At 40.4% G+C, this 18,233-nt stretch overlaps 1 protein-coding gene across 1 annotated transcript in view; it reads right to left on the bottom strand.

Moving 5' to 3' along the window:
• The window catches only part of BEND5 (BEN domain containing 5), a 449,709-nt gene extending 437,682 nt beyond the window's left edge, over window positions 1-12,027 (bottom strand). The window contains exons 1-2 of the mRNA XM_033152183.1: window positions 11,910-12,027; window positions 4,895-5,017 (exon numbers count right to left, since the gene is read on the bottom strand). Coding sequence (XP_033008074.1) covers window positions 4,895-5,017; window positions 11,910-12,003 — 217 coding nt within the window. The 5' untranslated portion in view covers window positions 12,004-12,027. The remainder of the gene's footprint in view (window positions 1-4,894; window positions 5,018-11,909) is intronic.
• Between the last annotated feature and the right edge of the window lie 6,206 nt (window positions 12,028-18,233).

The raw sequence follows: 18,233 nt of genomic DNA, 5'->3' as shown, positions 1-18,233 counted from the left end.
AATAGAAAATATGGACCATTGTTTATTTCATGAAACATGCCCAAAAATGTATCTATAGACTGCAGACAGCTAAGTCATGCAATGGGTCCCAATTACTTACTCACTATTAACTTTTGAACATCTCTTAAAAACTTTTTATGTTGATAGGTCTAAGTAGCTTTTTTAAAATTTACTTGAGTAGCCAGTTATTTTAATAATTGTTATGTACAGCCTCTTAATGGTTTTGTATGCTTTTCTATTATTCATTACTTGAAGAATTCCTATTGCACTTTTCAGGTAGACATCACAAAATGGTTTACATAAAATTTTTACAACAATCAACATCATTAAAAAAAAGATTCACCCACAATAGAATTATTATTATTATTATTATTATTATTATTATTATTATTATTATTATTATTATTATTATTATTATTATTTTATTGCTTACTCCCCACCCATCTGTCTGGATTGCCCCAACACTCTGAACAGTTTCCAACATAATATAAAAACACAGTGAAACGTCAAACATTTAAAATTTCCTGATAAAAGGCTGCCTTCAGATGTCTTCAGAAAGTTGTGTAGTTTTTAAAATTCTGTTTGACAACTGATGGGACAGCGTTCCACAGGGTGGGTGCCACTACCAAGAAAGCCCTCTGCCTGGTTCCATGTAACTTCAATTCTCACAGTGAGGGAACCACCAGAAGGTCCTTAGAGCTAGATCTCAATGTGCATGCTGAACAATGGGAGTGAAGATGCTCCTTCAGGCACAGCAGCCAACTCCTAGGGGACAAGGTCCCTTCTGCCCTCGCAATAATATATTTGAGGGGGCCACCCCCACCCACCCCAGTTCATGGGCACTGCCATTTGAATGATGAGCATGTGCCACATCATGTGATCGATTATGTGGGGCAGGTATTACATGTTAGGGCTTTAAAAGTCAGCATGAACACTGACTTGTGCTCTGAAACATATTGGGAGCCAATGCAGATCTTTTAGGACCCGTGTTTTATTGTCCTGAAGGCCACTCCCAGTCGCCAGTCTGGCAGTCGCATTCTGTATTAGTTGTAGTTTCTGAGTCACCTTCAAAGGAAGCCCCACAAAGTGTACTGCAGTAGTCCAAACGGGACATAACCAGAGCATGTATCATTCTTGTATGTTAAGAAAAAGCTTTTTCTCTCATGGCAAGATAGCCCTTCATATGCCCCTGTGGGGATGGTTAGGGGGAGGGAAACGTCTATTGCTTTTATTATAAAATATATATAAATGAGTAAATAAATTCAGTGCTCTGGTCTGATTGTGGTGATACAAATAATGTTTAAATAGCAATTTCAAGAGAACAGAAAATGGTTTAAAATATTAAAAAGGTTATAAACAAATGTTTTCATTATCTAGGAATTTTAAAATACAGTGATACCTCAGGTTAAGAACTTAATTCATTCTGGAGGTCCGTTCTTAAGCTGAAACTGTTTTTAACCTGAGGTACCACTTTAGCTAATGGGGCCTCCTGCTGCCGCCACACCGCCACCGCACAATTTCTGTTCTCATCCTGAAGCAAAGTTCTTAACCCGAGGTACTATTTCTGGGTTAGCGGAGTCTGTAACCTGAAGCATCTGTAACCTGAAGCGTCTGTAATCCAAGGTACCACTGTAAAAGTATTATTCTTCCCCCTTTTTATTCCTACACAAGTGTTGCCAGAATATGTCTCATAATATGAATATGTTATCAGAATATGTCTCAGAATATGTCTCATAAAATACTTATGAGCAGTGATTTTAATAGCATATTATCATCTTTCAGGTAGTTACTAAAATGAAATGAAGACTGAGTCACAATCAATCTTTACATTTCCTTCCCCATTTCCAGTTTTTTAATTAGCTCCCACTGTATCTATTATGCTATACATAGGCACAAATATATGACACAGTCCAAATGAACATGAACAATTCAAAATAAACACTGCTATATTTATTGGAATATTCACCATCAATATACACACAAACCACTTAAGAGTTTAACTATCAGTAGAAGATAAATTGTCCAAATAAAATAACAGTAACTGCACATACACATTTATTTCTGTGATTGTATGTATCTTCAAGTGAAGTGTGTCAGTGGCGGAGCTTCATGCTCCGGCACTGGGGGCGGGAAGCAGGCGGGGGCAGGGCTGGTGCACGTTCTGGAGGCGGGGCGCGCCGAGATGGAACCCTATCGGGACCCCGCTGCCCGGGGTGCCCCGCCCCCTACGCCAGTGAATTGTGTTATGGATTTCTTGATGCAAAACATATGTTTCTTCATGGTGCTTACATGAGCCCCAGTTTTCACTTAAAGAATTACTTAGGAACCCCAAGGGCCATGTTATCCAACCCCCTGAAATGCAGGAATCAAAGATAAAGATCCCTGGCAAATGGCCATCCAAACTCTGTTTTGAAACCTCCAACGCAGGAGCGTCTACCACCTTCTGAAGTAGCCCATTCCACTCTTGAACAACTCTTACTGTCAGAAAGTTTTTCCTAATGTTTAGTTGGAATCTCCTTTAAATTTCATTGGTCTCAAATTTTATTGAACCAGGCTGTGACAAATATCTAGTTTAGATCTATATCCTCCACATCCTATCCTGCTGTTTGAGAGCGGAATAGACACCCTCAGAAGATAGTAGAATCTCCTTCATTGAAGGTTTTTAAGCAGATGGTCGGATGTCCATCTGCCATGGATACTTTAGTTAAGATTCCTGCATTGCAGGAGTTTGGACTAGATGACCCTCAGGATTCCTTCCAGCTCTACAATTCTATGATTCTATGATACACACAAAGTGAAATTATATAATAACAGTGTAAGTTCTATCTTACACTGAAATAGTAAAACATCAGGCATCTAGAAACAGGATGATATGCTACAAAAAAGTAGTTATAAAACAATTTCCTTGAGTAGCGGTTGCAATATTTGTGAAGCATCATAACAATTTCTTCAACATACCACTATAAGGATATCTATCAAAGGCATTGATGTAACATTTAAAGCTAAAAATGATTTATTGTTAGGACACACTCAGTCAAAATGATGTGACGGTACCCACAATAAGCTTGTTTTTCATGTGTGTATGTGTGAATATATACATAGAAAATCTATGCAGTTATTCAGACCTAAATAACCAATTTTGTCCAAAACTATTTTTCAAGTGTTGCCCACTAAGATATGGAGGCTAGTACCTGCATGAAACTTTCAAACAGCATTTGATGTTTATACAGTATTTCTGAGTGCTCAGGATAATTTATATAAATGCTTGTCAAACAGCTGCAATAATTCTGCATATGCTGGGTGGGAAGGCTGTGCTTGAGATCGTCTAGAGAAACCTAGTGAGTTCAAGGCTATGAACAAGAGATACCCCACAATTCTAGAATCCACAGTTCTAATACTAACTAAAAATTGCATGCAAACACATGTAACAGAATGCTACTTCTCAAAAAGGATAGGAACCAAATGATATCTAGAGCAAGTACAAAAAGGGGGGTGGATAACATTTTTGTCGGAGGAAAGGGTGCACTTTGAACATTTACTTGCTGTTGTTGGTTCCTCAGATTCTTTGCTTCTATTATAATTGCTTTCAAAACAAAAATATAGCTAGTTAACTTTGTCATGTGTACTGCCCAACAAAAGATAGGTCATATTCTAGAGATTATACCAGCACCTAGCTGTATTAACTAGTTTAAATGTGCAACATTGTTTATCACTTTACTATTATATAGATAAAATGGATAAATACAAGTTAGAAGATGATTGAAGGTTACTTACCATTTTAAAGTTAACAAGCTGGAAAAAATGAACCTTTACAAAGGCCAACTATTTTCAACATCATTACAGAGTATTTTGAAAGCACTCTGTTCTGAGCAGAAGTATCAAAACTAAAACTTATGACCTAACCAATACTTATTTATGACCCCCAGTCCATTATGTTCAAATAGGGCAAAGAGACAACATTCCACTTTAGAAACTGCAAGAGTTTTCTGGAAGAAATAAACTAAATGTCAGAAAAATAATTTCATGAAACCCCTACCTCACAAATAAAACACTAATAAGTGTTCAGAGTTGCAAAACATTTTAGACATATATCTCTCAAAGATGTCAACTGAAGTCAAAATGGAAAACACCCTGCAAAATAACACCTAAAGAGCTGAAGAACAGTCAACTACACTACTCCCTGTGGACATAGAAATCTGTCCTGTACTATACTTGTCATTCTAGACTACTAATGAGTACTGCAACTGGAAAGAGCTTTCACTTCTGATTTTTTTAAACCAACAATATCAAGGATTGAGACTAGGACTTTCTGTTTACAAAGCATGCACTATGTTCCTTGCCCTGTGAATATTTATATAGAAAAGACTGGATAAAACCATTCTGGACAAAACCAATTTTATCTTCTCCTGCCAACATCTAGGACTAAGGATTGACCCTTCCTTTTCTGTGGGTCTTTAAAAGGATTTACTCTGCTGCTACAACCTGCTGGGTGATATGGCATCTCACTTTCTTCCTGTTAGTTATGAATTATGAAAGAATTATTTTAAGGTTATTATATTATTTGTGATTATGAAACTGTTTTAAATTGTATATACATGGAGGTATGAAGGATAGTAATGCATTGCTGATGTATTTATTCTCTTGGAGTTTTGTCATGGTCTAAGTGTAACATATAGAGAAAAGTATAATAGAAATGAAATGATGATGACAGTGGCCAGAATAATTCATCAGTTTTCCATATCTCTCAGCAGTACAAAAGAATAGACTAATTGAAGTCAATTCACCAAGTATGACATTCTTGGTTATCACTGTTTATAAACATTTTGTGGTCTAAGCTGGCAAGTTCATAGATGTCTGCAACATCTTATTGTTTTATAAATAACATTCAACTTACCACTCTCAAAGCAGGCATCAAATATGAGATGTCCCTTTTTTGGTTGTCCAAAATACCCTGGTGGAACAGCAGTGCATTTGTTTAAGTTTCCTGTGATAATTTCATCTATTCCTATGTCACTACCTGTTGGAATAAAAATAAGTTAATTAGATATTATTGTAAACTTAATACCAAAATAGAACACAGAGATTATTTTCCTTTGCAATTTTAATAGTTTGTAAAGGTGATGAAACATAATACTCACTCATATGCTATGATGTTTTCCAAGTATATTCTATAATAGTATCTGATAAACAGCATTTCCCAGTAGCAATGAGATTTCAGGAGCTAATGATCTGGCAATGGCAATTACCTTGCTTCAACACCCCCCAATAACAGGTGGTCTAGAAACAAGACCTTATTAGATACTGTATTTTGCATAGGACCCCATCAACATGTGTGAGGCTAATTATTATTTAGAATAGACCCACAGTTGCACTGCAGAGCATGAAGTTCAGAGCTTTCCCTAAAGAGACAGTCACATCATATATCATAAACATTTTCCACAGCAAGACACTGTGGTAACCTGATCACCATCTCCCAGATCAGATGGCCAGCAAATTCAACCAGTGAATTGTGCACTAGATAAGGTGATACACAAACATTAAAACAGAGCTCCTACAATGGGCTTTAAAATGCAGTTGCCATTGCACAGTAGCTTCAATGGACTGCTGATGGTGGCTAGTGTACTGTAATAGGGAATGGATCCAAGCATTTGTGCGCCCCTATGCTGGAGTCCTATGAATTTTGTTCTAACCAAATGAACTGATAATGGAATAATACACATAGGGCTCATCCATATCACTGCATAAAATTGCTAAAATTCCAATCATGGTCAAATAAGTAGGGCCATGGGAGACCTCTTTTTTCCATCTGCTGGTCAGCCATCCTATGGCTGGAGCATGCAGCCCTCTGCTTACTTAAATTAACTACTATTTTATTCTCCCTTTGTAATCAAGAACTCGCATTCTCAAATGAGTCAGAGTCCTAACTGGGAATGTTGATTTCAATTTGACACACTGCTTTTATCGTGTAAATATGTGGTTACATTTATATTCAATTATGTGGAGAAATCAACTGTTAATTTAAAATGAACACATACACTTTTGGTTAGAAATTAGAGGAATTTAGAAATTAGAAATTACGAGGATTACCTAATTTATTCCTCTAATGTTTCACAAATGCTCCCTGTGCACATGTGCATAGGTAAAACACTATACAAATAGAATCTTGGTTTAATCATATACACAATCACACAATATTTTATCAATACGTGTGTGCACAGCAGTAATAAAACATGAAAGTAATAAAACTGAAAGCTGCAGCAAAGAGTGCATGCATAGCAGTTGTTTGTAAAAAAAATAAAAAAAAATAAAAACAAACAAAACAGAGCAGGATTTCTAATGCATTAGCTCCACTTTGCTAGCACAACTACCTCCAAATGAAGACAATTCTGAAAGCTCCCTAAACCCAGGTAAATTATCAGGGAGTTCATATCTATGGAAAGGACAGCATTTCCTTTAAGAAAATTGTGGTTATTTTCCTACTTGCTTGCTCTCAAATACCAAACCTGATGCACAGATGGCAACATCAGTTGCTCTACCAAAAATTATTTTTCTACATCAGTAAAAAGCAAGAGTGTAGCACAATTACATTCAATACTTCTGAAACTGATTACTTTTATATGCTCTTCAAATTAGAATTTAGAAAGACTTTGATATCTGTTAGTTTTTGTTTAACCAAGTTAGTTAAATATAATGCATGATTTCTTTGCAACAAACCTATCACCTCTTTAATGAAATCACTTGAGAAATTGGTCTTTTGTGTTTTATTTTGACTAGCTCATACTTATTATAACATCACTGCACTTTTCTGTAAAAGAAAGATCCAAACTAAAGCAGTCTAATCTGAAAAAGAATGTAACATTTCCTTCTACAGAGAGTGTATAGCAAAGCAGACTTTAATAGGACTAAATCAGAAAGAACTGCTATTGCTAAACTATTACTCTTGCCAAAGTCTGCAATCGCCAGTCTTTTCCTTAATCTTTGGAAAAGAAAAGTGGTTTAAAATAGCAAAAAGACAGGGCAAATTATCCTGAAATGTACTTTACTGAAAACACTGAGAAGTGCTTAAGTCTCCATAGTATTCTGGAACAGAGCTTGAAACACTGTGTTCTTTAGAAATATGAACGAAACTGTTTCAAGGGCCAGTTGTTGTAATGATGTCACATAACTGTTCCTCTGAGTAAATTAACCCTTCATATTTTTTACAGGGTCTGACCCAACACTATCCCTCCAGATTGTGCCTCAGAGGTAAAGACCTAGCACCAATCCTGTGTAGACTACCTATCCTTGTAAAGTAGAAAGAAAAGGCTATTGGAGAGGTGGTTGAAGAGATTATTTTCTCTGGGGAGGACTTCTGAACCATCCCACATCTAACTCAAGGGTGGGAAATCATTTTTCTGTAAAGGACCATATTCCCTTTAGGTAAACTGTAAGGGCCTGTTTTCCAGCAGCAAGAAGGTTCACTTCCCTTTTCCATAGTCATGTTTTCAAGAGAAGGGATTCGAGGGAAGGAGGAATTTAGTATTTGCCCTCAGTTAATTTAAGATATTGTTTAGGATCAGCAAATAATAACAATATAAGCAGAAGTAAATCCCAGAGGTCAATTTAACTTACTCTCATGTACAATGAATATGATCTCAACCTTAATATGTTAACAGTAGGTACAAAGCATTATCCAGTTTAGATTCCTTTATAAGTAACATTACTTCCAGCAGTAAGAGTCCCATGGACTGCAAGAAGATCAAACATATCCATTCTTAAAGAAATCAGCCCTGAGTGCTCACTGGAAGGACAGATCCTGAAGTTGAGGCTCCAGTACTTTGGCCACCTCATGAGAAGAGAAGACTCCCTGGAAAAGACCCTGATGTTGGGAAAGATGGAGGGCACAAGGAGAAGGGGACGACAGAGGATGAGATGGTTGGACAGTGTTCTCGAAGCTACTAACATGAGTTTGGCCAAACTGCGAGAGGCAGTGAAGGATAGGCGTGCTTGGCGTGCTCTGGTCCATGGGGTCACGAAGAGTCGGACACGACTGAACGACTGAACAACACTTCCAGCAGGCTAACTGCATTAGTGTAGCCATGACAACAATTTTGTTAGTTCACATTGAAGACTAAATATTATGGCATATACTTTTGTGGATCAGAGCCCACTTTATCAGATGCATGCAATGCTGTTATCAGTTGGCAGGTAAATATACAAAGGGGTGGGTGTGGGTTTGTGGGTGGGTGTATTGCTATGAGTTTGTGGGTGGCAGATGATGGGTATAACCAAGGGAGGGCAGCAGGGCAGCTTCCCCCTCCCCTGATCCACAAAAGTTATTGAAAAGCATTGGAAGTACTCAGTTAACTGAGGTTCTACACCCACTCCAGCAGAAGCCAGCCTCCCAACCCAAGCGTGCCCCTTGTAATGTTACCGCTTTGGTGGTTTCTTTACTCGTGATTTTTTAAAAACAAAAACAAAAATCCTATGCCTATGTGCCAGACCCCTCTAACCCCTGGACCCAGCAAGTGCTAAAAGCTAATCAAGTTAGCCTAGCTTCCTGAACCCCTGGATCCAGCAAGTGTTAAAATACAAGCCAAGTTAACTTCCTCATGAGGTGACAGCCTGGGGGATGGGCCAACAAGGGAAACAAAGGAAAGGAGCTCCATGGGAGACAGCAAATGGGTGGGGCTGCTCCCCCAGCCTGAAGTTAGTGAGAAGGACAAAAGGCAGAGTTTGGAGTGAGTTTGCAGAGATGTGGGCCAGAAGCAAAGGAGCAAGCACAGAGAGCGAGCCATGCTGTGACTAAGGAAGAAATAAGACCCATTTGGGATGTTAATGCTCCATCACAGGCTTAAGGTGTAATAAACCATGCATCATAAAGACCCACAGTCTCTGCTGTGCCTCATTTCCAAAAGGAAACACAAACCCTGGATAAGGGCCAAGAACCCCTGGAATCCTGTACCACTCAGCAATTGGGGTGGCGTGTAACAACACATACACAAAAGAAAACTGAGTTCAGTAGGTTTATCTAGAAGTTGGAGAAAATGTTCCTCTGAGAATAAAATAGAATCTTCATGTAGTATAAAATCCTTTCCCTCCAGTTTAGGACCCCACTGCTGAATAGCCAAATTCAATAATTTATATTATATCACTTGAAGATGGTGGTACAAGTTTTGTTACTTTTTTCTACACCCATGTGGACAGAACCTACCAACTAAAGATAACATTTGATGCAGCTGATGAAGTGTAGCCATAAACGTTTATGCCTTAATAAATTTGTTTGTCCTTAATGTGCCACAAGACTCTTTGCTGTTGTTTTTATATGACAAAACAATCTAGCCAGCAGAGTTTACCACTTCAAAGGAACAATGAAACATTAAGATAAAGGAGGGTAAATGTGTAGCTTGAAAAGTTCCAACAGGTTTGGAAAGCATCTCAAATGATAGCCAGACAAGAGGACAGATGTCAGTTACTTTGAAATCCACATTTCCTATGGTGGTTACTACCTCTATTGCAACTACAAAAATCAGTTGGTTTTAAAAGTTACTTACTTGGTGAAAATTAGATCCCCAGACTGTTACTGCCCTCACAAGAGGCCATTTTTGTTTTGAATAAGAGAGGGATAAATAAGAATGTCAGTCCCTATAGGCAACAGACTTTGTCCCTTCTTATCACCAGTCTATAATCCCTGCACACTGTGCTGTTTACACTAGTAGTTTCCAAAATCCTAGTTCTTTGTAAGTGTCTCTGGGAACCTTTTTTTGCTGAAGATCAAGTTAAAAATGCTTCAGATAAATAAATAAAAGTCTTGATTCCACAAGCAAAATGTCAATCTTCTTCCATATGATAAAAGAAAGTGAGGTGCTACCAAAAATTTAGGCTTGAAGCAGTACTCCCACAAGTCTCTTTTAAAAGAAAGCATCATGAAACTCATCCCTGCATAACTGAGGTGGAGTATGACTTCACTGCAGGTAAACTGTATTCTCCGCTTTAATTTTTTAAAAAATACGAAGAAACTGCAGATAACTAAACTTCTACCCCCCACTTCAAGTTAATGAAATTCTAAGACATTCCCCCAGATGTGAAGGAGAATAGCCGTGATATATAGCAACTACAAAAAGTGCCAAAGCGTCATGTTAACACTGCTATGCTTACCGGTAATTGGCATTGTAGGGCAATGTTTACGTCAGTAGAATGAGAAAGAAATTATTTAAAAGCACATAATAGCAATGAATGGGGAAACTGCACTAAAATAATGGCCCAGACACAGTCAAAGAGGTCCCAGTAACACTCACAGAACTGCATTCAATACAGCTTTCACAATTTTCATGGTATTGGGGCAAAACCTCTATAATTCCAGCACACAAAATGCAATATTATGTTGCAAGGAAAATGCAATACCCCCACAAAAGAAGTGTTATCTTGATAAAATAGATTAGATTCCCTTGAAATATGGGACTCTCTACATTTACTGCACATGTCAATATAATTAAGGGCTCAACTCTCCCCCCTTGCTTCAGATTTTTTTTTTAAAAAAAGATGAAAATCCATTTTATGTACAGTGATGTAAGATTTGAACAAAGCTCTTTAGGGTGCAGTCCTGCAGACACTTACCTTTGAACAAAGCAGGACTTATTTCTAAATAGACATGTCAAGGATTGCAGTGTCTGCCAGTTTGACATTCTAATATACATCTAGAAATGTAAAGCTAAAGGTAAAGGGACCTCTGACCATTAAGTCCAGTCACGGACGACTCATCTCGTTTTACTGGCCGAGGGAGCCGGCGTACAGCTTCCGGGTCATGTGGCCAGCATGACTAAGCCACTTCTAGCGAACCAGAGCAGCACACGGAAACGTGATCTACTTGCACTTTGACGTGCTTTCAAACTGCTAGGTAGGCAGGAGCAGGGACTGAACAACAGGAGCTCACCCCGTTTCGGGGAATCAAACCGCCAACCTTCTGATCAGCAAGCCCTAGGCTCTGTGGTTTAGACCACAGCGCCACCCGTGTCCACACATGTCAAGGATTGCAGTGTCTGCCAGTCTGACATTCTAATATACATCTAGAAATGTAAACTGTACTAAATTAGTGAAATACGTGGGGCCTTCGAGAAAAACTAGAATTCAGGAGGGTCAAAATGCATTTTATTCATTTCAGCATAGGTATTGATTAGGTACTGTTCCCAAAGTGTGAAGATGATGCAAAATAGATCTGATGCTAAATATGAGATTTACAAAGTTGTGTGAACAGCTCTTCTCCCTCTCATCTTCAGCAACGCTTTTCTCTGGGGTTAAACATATCGAACTCCTCCAGACTGGGCTGCGATTTCTGAAGGCTGGAGCACCCCTAAACATGTTTGCTCAGCTCCCCTGCACGTCTGCACAGGATTGCAATCCCAGCCGATCCCCGAATTGCTTTTCTGACTGTTTTCTGGCCCTCGTCGACTCCCCACCACCATTACCTCATACTTTGTGAAATGTGCCTTAAAGTAAACCTCCCTGTGCCCTAAACCTCCGTACTCCTCAGCGGGGTGTTTGTGCCTAGGCTAGCGGGGGCCTCCTTTTCTGCCTCATCAAAGTGGAGGTCCGCCTGACCCCTCAGATACCCCCTTTATGAGCAGGCTTCCTTCCGACCCCCGCATTCCAGGAGGGCGACGCTTCCCTTGCCTTCTGGGCAGGTAACGCTTCCTCACACAGCTCCTCCTGTCCCGTCCCCCCCCCCAAGGTCGTCCCCCTCCAAATCCTCAGCGGGGCCCCAAGTTCCTTCGGCGGTTCCCTCCGCCAAGGCCGCACCTCCCTGCTGCCTAAACAAGGACTGTTTCCACCGCCCGTCGCTCGCTTCCATAGACTCCAGCCAACTCTTCCCACCTTCGCCTCCCTAGCCCCTCAACCCCACGCCGCCCGGGACTGAAGCTAGAATAACTGACCCGTTTCTGTCGTCTTGCTCCTTTCCGCCATGTTTGTTTTCATCCCTTCTTTCCCTCCCCCTCCCTCCGCGAGACGCTGTCCGGACGTCACCATGGCAACGCACGTCACAGCCAGGGGAGTCCCTTTTTTCCCCTCCTCCTGGAAAGCTGAACGGCGCGAGGGAGGGGAAAGGGGTTAGCAAGAGCCCAGAGAGGCGGCGACGACCAGTTCTAGGCGACTCTCTGAGGAAGGGTCATGTCCAAAGCCACGGGAGGGCACGGGAGGGAATAAGCCCCGTTAAGCACAGTGAAGGTTACTTGCAAGTAAACATGCCACAGCCACAGGACCAAGCCGCATGGCTAAATATCTGTGCATAAGCTTTGCCATGTTCCCTCGGACTTTAAGCCCTACTGTACTGAGTTCAACAGGAATTTCGCACGCATTACCCGAACTGCACGATAACCCTTTCCGAATGTAACCTGTGCTTGGGGTTTAGGGGACGAAACTCCAGTCATAGGCGCCAACTCTATAGGGCTGAGGAATCCGGATTTATGTATAAGCTAAACAAGCTATAGCTTAGGGCCCCACTCTCTTGGGGAGTCCCAAAAAGTTTAAAGGGGAAAAAAACATGGATGTACATTTTCAAAATATAAGATAAAATAAATAAATAAAACCTACATACGGCAACAGTGTTTTGTGTTGTGTAGGCTCCTATGATGTTAGTTACGGCCCGCCTGCTAGCCTGCTCCCTAAAATATCACTGGTTTGCTTATTTCTATATATATAGGGTGCCTACATTCTGCATGGACTTGGTTGCATTGCCATATAGCATATATTCAACACGAAAAACAGTGACAATTTGTTGTTGACAAAGGACAGCTGGACATATAAAGGGCCCCATTACCTTCAGTAGCTTCGGGCCTCATCAAACCTAAATCCGGCCCTGGGTTTAGGGGACTAAACTCCAGTTATAGGTGCCAGTTTTATAGGGCTGGGCTGAGGTGTCTTCAGCCCCTCCCATGAGCCCCCCCATTTCTGTTGGGACAGGGCTGGGCCCCCATTCTTGAGGGGACAGAGGAGGCCGAGCGCAACAGTCATGCACATGACTCACATTGGGGCCCCCGCTAAATCCAGGGCACACCTCCCACCATGCTGCCGCCCCCACCTGCTCACACCTGCCATCACCACAGTTGCTCCCCAGCCAAAGTTGATGGGCATTGCCATTCAATATTTATATACTTATATATCTGTCACATAGTTATGATTAGAAATCATGGTGCAGGAATATGCTATGCACAATTGACATGACAAATCTTGATAATCTGTCCTTCCCTCTTTGTTGGAAGTCTTGTACAAAATGCCCTTTAACTGGTTTCTGCTTTTGTGCTCTAAGTTTGTGGACATGTGTGGACTGACAGATGTGGATCCTTTCCATATACCTTATTGAATTATACAACTTTGTGAGTTTATTGGCTGCAGAGTTATCCAAGATCCCATCCTCTGTTGCACGGTGTAAGGCAGAAAGTAGGTAGAGGGAAGCCATCCTGGCCTGTTCTTTGACTCCAATAGGAATGTTTTAATATGTACTGTCTCCTTTGCAGGTGTGATATTACATATTGCAAAGCTTGGAAACAAGCTTTAAATAAGCAAATGATTTTTCTTAAGCTCTATTCTTCCCCTGCTCTTCCCCTTTTTGGCTTTGGCATTGGGAATGCTTCATGGGCATTCTGGTAGCGCAATAATATAACTCCTCTAATGTCAATCTCCCCCACCTGTGTAGCACTGTGCTCCACTGTCTCAAGAGTGCCTAGAAGCTATCCTATCCTGTTCCTGCCCTGTCACACAGTTGGACTGTCCTATTGGAGACTGATCCTGTAAGTTTTAACATGGAACGTGGACATAAACCTCAAAACCATGCATTTTATTTTCTTGCTGATCATGTAGGTCTTCTCGTTTTAGATTTTTATCTGACAAACATTTCCACACATAATAAAAGTGTCATCCATGTGGGGAAGATGAACAGCTGAGTCAGCTCTGCTGGGATTTTAGCATGTGGGTCAAGTGAGTTTAAGGATTTCAAGCATGAATCTTATGGCTAAACAAGAAAAAAACACCACATTGCTCTGTTCAGAGGCAAATCAAAAGCACTGAAAGAGATTCAATGATTATAAGGGAATCCTTATTTGAAAAATTATTTAAGTATAGTTACAAAAGTGGTCAATAAACATAGAATCATAAAGTTGGAAGGGACTCAAAGTGTCATCTAGTCCAACCTCCCTAGCAATGCAGGAACCACAACTAAAGAATCCCTGACAGATGGCCATCCAACCTCTATTCAAAAACCTCCAATGAAGGGGAATCCACTATTCACTTTTTTAAAACCACCAACAAGAAGAGCATCATTAATTTAGATTATCATATAGCATCATGTTTCCGTAGGAGTGTATTGTGGTAAAGAGAGAGCAGTTCTGACATGTGGGAAGGGCTGGTAGAGCAGGGGTTGGCAAGGTTTACCTTGCCTGGGCTGGTTCACTCCAGCGGAGATCCCTCCGTGGGCTGGATCGCGTGTGTGTGAGTGCGCCCACTCGCAATTTCCGGCATCTGCGTCTGCGCAGATGCAATTTCCAGCGTCTGCACATGTGCGATTTCTGGCACCGCAGAAGCAAGTCCCTGCACCACGCTGCACCGGTTTAGCACAGTGCGCAGGGACTCACCGAGCGGGTGGCTCAGTTTGTGGATGGTTCGTGGACCTGTTAAACAACCCCTGTGAGCCGCTTGTGGCCCATTGGCCTTAGGTTGCCTACCCCTGTGGTAGAGCATCTACTTTGCAGGCAAAAGGTCTCAGGTTCCTTCAAGCCCCACCATCTCCAGGTAGGACTTGGAAAGGGTTCTTGCCTGAAACCCTGGAGAGCTGCTATCAGTCAATGTAGTGTCGAGACCAATGGCCTGATTTGGTATAAGATGGCTTTGTATATTCCTATGTTCCTGTATTTGAAGCAAACTACAATCTGCATTTTCACAAAAGGGGAAAAAATGAAAAATTCCAGGATTACCTTTACATTTATTTTCTTCTGAGACAATAATACTGTAAAAATATTTACTCTGAAGAGGCAATCTTTAATGTTTAGAGTCTAAATCAACTTCCAAAAATCATAGACTGATCATAACCTTCCAAGATAAAAATAATTAAAATCAAGTAAACTGTGTACACAGGGGCAGTGCTATGTAGGACCTACATGGATACATTAAACCAACACCCTCTCCAGTGGCTCCTCTCTAACAGCATAATGGTCTCCAGATATAGATTGCCCCAAAACAAGTCAGAAAAATATAAATTCATGGCTGGGTAAGCACAGAAATTACCACTCTCTCTTTGGAATCAGTGGTTTAATCTGATTGCAGTTATACAAAAAAGTAATTCATCCCAGGCAGTGCAACATGACAACTATATAAACAACTGTCTTATGTTTTATAAGAGTTTCCAACAAAATGACACTTGGTCGAGGTGTTGGTATCTAGCTCCTTCCAGTCCAAACTATGATTTGGTGTAACTACTACTACTACTACTACTACTACTACTATATGGTCCAGTGTGGTTATAACCACAAGTGGTCAGAAGTTGCAACCGTGTGTGTGTGTGTGTGTGTGTGTGTGTGTGGCATTGGGATACTGGCTGTCAGTCCAAAGAACTAGAGATGACTGAATGAATCCAGGGCAGGCATCGAGTTCCAGAGACTGCAGACAAGCATCCACAGGCAGGTATATTGTCCAATATAGGCAAAAGGCCAGGCAACCAATGCTTTAAATTACAGGGGTCAGCAAACTTTTTCAGCAGGGGGGCTGGTCCATTGTCCCTCAGACCTTGTTGGGGGGGCGGACTATATTTCGGAGAGAGAAAAATGAACGAATTCCTGTGCCCCACAAATAACCCAGAGATGCATTTTAAATAAAAGCATACATTCTACTCATGTAAAAATACCAGGCAGGACCCACAAATAACCCAGAGATGCATTTTAAATAAAAGGGCACATTCTACTCATGTAAAAACACGCTGATTCCCGGACCGTCCGCGGGCCATATTTAGAAGGCGATTGGGCCAGATCCGGCCCCCAGGCCTTAGTTTGCCTGCCCATGCTTTAAAGCAACCTTCACCAACTCCTGGCTGGGACTAGTAGGAGTTGTAATACAAAATACCTGGAGCCACCAGGAGGGCAAAGGCTGCTCTAAAGAACATACTAAGTGTTATTATTGCATACATTATAACCATGACCGATAGGTTATTGGCAGACATATCTGTGGGGCTAAGGGAGCCTGCATACATCTCTTAACACCAGCGACATGCACAGTCAGTCACCACATATTGTGACTCTGAAGATAACATTGGAACAAACCTAAAACAATCCTGGCTGATGTCTAGTAAAACCTGTTGTGCCAGACTTGTTTTCCTGTTGCTTGTCTTTCATGGCTGTCTTCATAACATAATTCATTTCTACAACACCTATTTTCTATATTTGGAAAGAGTTGTCCAAATATTTTAGCCCGTGGCACACTATAAAATGACAAAGGTTTTCGCTTCAGTTGGCTTGTTGGGTATTTAAGGTAAATACTTAATCTTATTTTTGGATTTATTAATGTTTATCTTGGATTAGACATTTATCTGCTAAGGATTTTGACCTACTTCTGTTGAACAACTAAAATGCATGATCCTATAATAGCAGATTAGAATGGTTTTTGCTATGTTGACATTTTAGCACACATTTCACATATGGTCCCTATTCAATTCTTATGATAGCCTTCACACCTATACTTCAAATAACTGCTTATTTTCTACTAAGTACAATCTGTCTTGCAGCATTCAGCAGGTGTTATACTGTTTGATTAGGAGCAGCTTAAATATCAGGCTTCACAACCACACAAAAGGTTTGGAATGATTCTGACCTCAGCAGTTCAATTTTTATCATATTGCTAGAAAGAATGAAAAACTTATGTTGGCAAAATTCCATCCCATTATTTTTATTTTCACTCACTAATAGTTTTTTTTATTCAGTCTAGTTCCAAATTAGTATGCCTAAAAACCATTTTTGCTATTTCAGTGTGAAAAGGCAGGCACAGATTCTCAACAAGGTTTAAAGACACTCCCTTATAATTCATAATAACTATATCAGTGTTAATCAACACATGCCAAATAACTCGTGCTTTAAAAACATGGATCATTGCTCTTGCATTCATATGCCTATTTAATTTATATCAATAGTAAGTGTGTAGAACAGGAGGGGAACTTGAAGTCCTCCAGATGAGGTTCAACTTCACCTCCCATCAGCACCAACCAGCATGTTGTTAGGGATCATGGGAGTTGGAGAACAGCAACCACAGGTTAGCTATTCTGTGTGTAGAACTGAGAGACTAGAAGCATTGTTATTTCAGAGAAATAATCACATGTGGGGAGAGAATGATATCTCTGCCACAAACTGAAAGTGCCTCTGCAGCTATTCTAAGATATGTTCAGATGCTCATTACAAGCATTACCGCAGCTGCAGACTGACTCACTTGCTACTTGAGAACTATTCAGCCAGGATTTTTCACAGTATGGACAGTAGCAGCAATGGGACAGCTACTGAAGGTACTAATTTATATGAAAGGGTGGTGTGTTAGCAGAGCAATTTGAAGAATGCTAACTTTCAATAAAAGGGATTTCATTTTCTGGGCCAATTTAATAAAAGCTATTGATAAATTTAGTTTCCTATGAAGACTATAAATATAGAAAATGGTAGTACCTTTCACCGAAGCATTGTTGCATGTGTCTGAAAGAAGAGGCATTAGAAGACAAAGTAACCTAGTATGTCCAATAAAAGCTATCCCCTCCAGTTGTTTAAAAGTGTTTTAATCCGCAAAGATTAATTCAGTCTGTATTGGGTTTGCTCACAACAACCCTGTTGCTCACATTTTATAGACGGGTAACTGCTCTTGAGAATCAGATCATCATACGAGTCTAACAATGTAATCCTGTGCAGTTACTCTGAAGTAAGCTCAATTGAGTTCAGCAGAACTTAATCCCAGGTGAGTATTTAAAGGGTGTACACCCCTTCATGATATAGTTTCTCACTATGATTTTGGGGCATTGTTGCACACCATCCCAATCTCAGAGCGGTATGAGATTCCAGGGATTCCAAGTGCTTACCCAGGATTTAGTTTCCTTGGGATGAGGGACAGCAGAAACTGTGGTGTCTTTTTGATATGTGGTTATTTACACATACAGTGGTACCTCGGTTTTCGAACGTCTCAGAAGCCGAACGTTTTGGTTTTCGAACGCTGAAAACCCAGAAGTAACTGCTTTGGTTTCCGAA

This window comes from Lacerta agilis, chromosome 6 (assembly GCF_009819535.1).
Source record: "Lacerta agilis isolate rLacAgi1 chromosome 6, rLacAgi1.pri, whole genome shotgun sequence".
In the NCBI taxonomy this organism is placed as follows: domain Eukaryota; kingdom Metazoa; phylum Chordata; class Lepidosauria; order Squamata; family Lacertidae; genus Lacerta; species Lacerta agilis.
Note: the sequence above shows the minus strand (reverse complement) of the source record. Positions and strands in the feature narration are given on the sequence as shown.